The following is a 3,243-nucleotide window of genomic DNA, read 5'->3' on the forward strand; positions in this document are numbered from 1 at the left end:
CGGAGAGAACGAGTCGGCGGCCGCGTTTATCGCTCAGCCGCGAGATGGTAGAAAAAGCCTTCGCAATATATATATTGGATGATTGCATAAGTTCGTGCCCGATTTTCATAGATGGCATTAAGTTACTGCATGGCGGAGTTCTATTGTTTTCGTGTGGTAATTGTTGCTTACACCGAATAGATGACATTGTCTTATGTCAATTTAGCGTCAGACATTATTCAGATAAGTCCATTTGTGCATAAGAGAAATCATTAAAAATGGAGAACCACAAGGTGCATTTGCGGCATGTAATGTTACATGAATTTCGGAAAGGCGTGAGTGTTGGGATTGCACAAAAAAAATATTCAAACCGTTTATTTAGACCGCGCTCCTGCTCTCCGAACAGTCAAAAAGTGGTTTGGCAGATTTCGAAATGGTGATTTCAACATGGAGGATCAAACCCGCTCTGGACGGCCTTCTGGCATTGATGATAACATTGTGCATGCCTTAGTGGAAAGAAACCCAAGGATTACAACTGAAGATATTGCTAAGAGGCTGAACATCGATAATTAAACCGCTTTTCGTCATTTAAAAAAGCTTGGATACGTTTCCAAGCTTGATACATGGGTGCCGCATCTCCTGACTGAAAGGAATAAGCTAAACCGTATGACTGTGGCTCTTTCTCTTCTCGAGCGTAACAAAAAAGAGCCTTTTTTAGATCGAATGGTAACAGGCGATGAAAAGTGGATTCTCTACAAAAACGTACAGCGAAAGAGGACATGGAAAACAGCAGCTGAAGGAGCAGAACCCGTAGCAAAGGCTGGCTTGCATCCGATGAAGGTGTTGCTGTGTGTTTGGTGGGATCGCAAGGGAATTATTTACTTTGAGCTGCTCCGACGCGGCGAAACAATCACGGCGGACAAGTACTGTGAGCAACTAACTAGACTCGCTGCAGCTATTCGAGAAAAACGTCCGATTTTGGCCAATCGAAAAGGCGTCATCTTCCACCACGACAATGCTAGGCCACACGTCGCTCAACAGACGCTGCGAAAACTGCAGGAGTTGCAAGGGGAAATTCTACAGCACCTGCCATATTCTCCAGATATTGCGCCTTCAGATTTTTATCTGTTCCGGTCTTTGCAGAATAGTTTAAATGGCAAGAATCTCAATTCCGAGGAAGCTGTCGAAAACCACCTTACAAACTTTTTTCAAGAAAAAACAAGTTCTTTCTTCAAAAATGGAATCGACAAGCTTATAGATCGTTGGAAAACCATTGTAGAAAAGAATGGAGACTATATAATTGATTAATAAAAGTGTTATCTCTAAAATATAATCTATTGAAGTTTATATTTAAATCGGGCACGAACTTATGCAATCACCTGATACAAAATGATTGTATGTTTATAATTTTATCAAAATTTTTATTTAAATTTTCTTTAAATTTTAAAGTTCTTAATTGTTTGTAAAATTAATATAGAAACGATGTGTGCATACTTTCAGTGGAATATAAAAGTCAATGGGAGAATCCATGGTTATGGTTATGGATATGTAGTTGCCTTATTAATTCGATATATTCATACACATGGGATCTCAAGATGGATTGGGGCCTTTTAGACAGTAACGCCGGCGAAAATCGTTTTCTGCGTGAGGAAGTGGTTTATTCGGCATCTGTAAGTAAAATGTATATTAAACGTATTTGACTTACAACGTATTGTAACGTATTTGGCAATGAAAAAAGTATTAATTTTATATATAATTTGTTATTTATATATTTTATATTTTATATATTTTATATGTATTTCAGTGGTTTTATTACTTTGCAATAATCGAAGATTTTATACTACGTTTTGTATGGATTGCAAGCTTTGTTCTTGTTGAATGCAAATACATTTCTAGCGACTTAATGACTTCCATCGTGGCACCTCTTGAGGTCTTTAGGTAAATATACTTTTTGAATTTATTTGAAAATTTCTTTGCATCTTTCTATTTTATCATAAAACTGTTTTTAGACGATTTGTATGGAACTTTTTCCGTTTGGAGAACGAACATTTAAATAACTGTGGTAAATTCCGTGCCGTACGCGATATCTCGATAGCACCCATAGAAAGTTCTGATCAGACGCAAATTCTACGCATGATGGATGACGAAAATGGTGTACTTAATAGGGGCAAGCGTAAAAGCGGTGGTAAAAAACAGAACAATGCGAAGGAGGAAAAACGAGCATTGCTTAAAGAAGAAACCATAGATATCGATATATCGAATGCAAGTTGAATATAGCTCAAAATTTTTGTACAATATTACTTTTAATTTGCTGCAATTGCAGACTGCTATTGGAAGTGTCTGAAATTTAGTACTTAGGTAGGGAAGATAAATCACAATTTCGTAAATAACATATATTTGATTTTGCTACAATATAGATGATTATCAAATGCTTCAGCTTAATATTATGAGTTTGAAACTCTTAGCCTCAGTGCCTTTCATATTACTGTCACATAAAATACTTTACGATAAATTAAAATAACACAAAATATCATAGCATCTGCATTGAGTCTTCCAATACAAAGAGTTGTAGCTTGGATTAACTTTATGAATTGTATAGTCTACAGGCACATAATAAGAAGAGTTATACTCACAAATGAATCACATGAAACATACTTTGCATGCTTTATGAGTTATTGATGATAAAGATTTTGTTTGCCAATGATTTTATTGACTATATTGCTACTAAATTTTTTCTAAAAATGCCATTTTTTAATAATAAGTTTAATTGATTATAAATATAAATATTTCTACGAATGTAAAAAAATAGACTATTGATGCATCACATAGTCTGATGTTATCACGCTATTAAGATAAATGACACTTAATATATAGACTAATATTAGAGGCTGTTTTTTTATACGTATTGAACATACAGTACTTACGTCATATGCATTGCAGTTTATTGGATTATATAAATTATTTTCTGGCAGCAAGAAGAATAGATGTACATACCATTTGCAAATTCAATATTTAATTTAGCAATCCTTTGTATTATTTGGATAATACTATTTTGTATAAAATAGTATTACAATTAATCCACTATTTTATAGAAATATTTTGTGAGATAATATTCCCCATTATTCATTATTAATTTGGATATTGATAATATAATTTTTGTAAGAAAGACTATTTAGTATTTTCAGTTATTAAATACTTAAATATATATATATTTAATAATGAGGAAAGAAGTCGCGCAGATGTGTATATTATATTTATATTATA

General features: G+C 33.7%; 1 protein-coding gene across 1 annotated transcript; it reads left to right on the plus strand.

The window, feature by feature from the left end:
* Positions 1 to 1,479: 1,479 nt before the first annotated feature.
* Positions 1,480 to 3,224, plus strand: LOC115237703 (xenotropic and polytropic retrovirus receptor 1 homolog; the record flags this gene model as incomplete). Its single annotated transcript, XM_029810932.1, has 3 exons — positions 1,480 to 1,649; positions 1,784 to 1,917; positions 1,989 to 3,224. Coding segments are annotated over 3 exons (566 nt in total), but the record flags the coding sequence as incomplete, so codon positions are not given.
* Between the last annotated feature and the right edge of the window lie 19 nt (positions 3,225 to 3,243).

Source organism: Formica exsecta, unplaced genomic scaffold, assembly GCF_003651465.1.
Source record: "Formica exsecta isolate Colony F162 unplaced genomic scaffold, ASM365146v1 scaffold3073, whole genome shotgun sequence".
NCBI classification, from domain to species: domain Eukaryota; kingdom Metazoa; phylum Arthropoda; class Insecta; order Hymenoptera; family Formicidae; genus Formica; species Formica exsecta.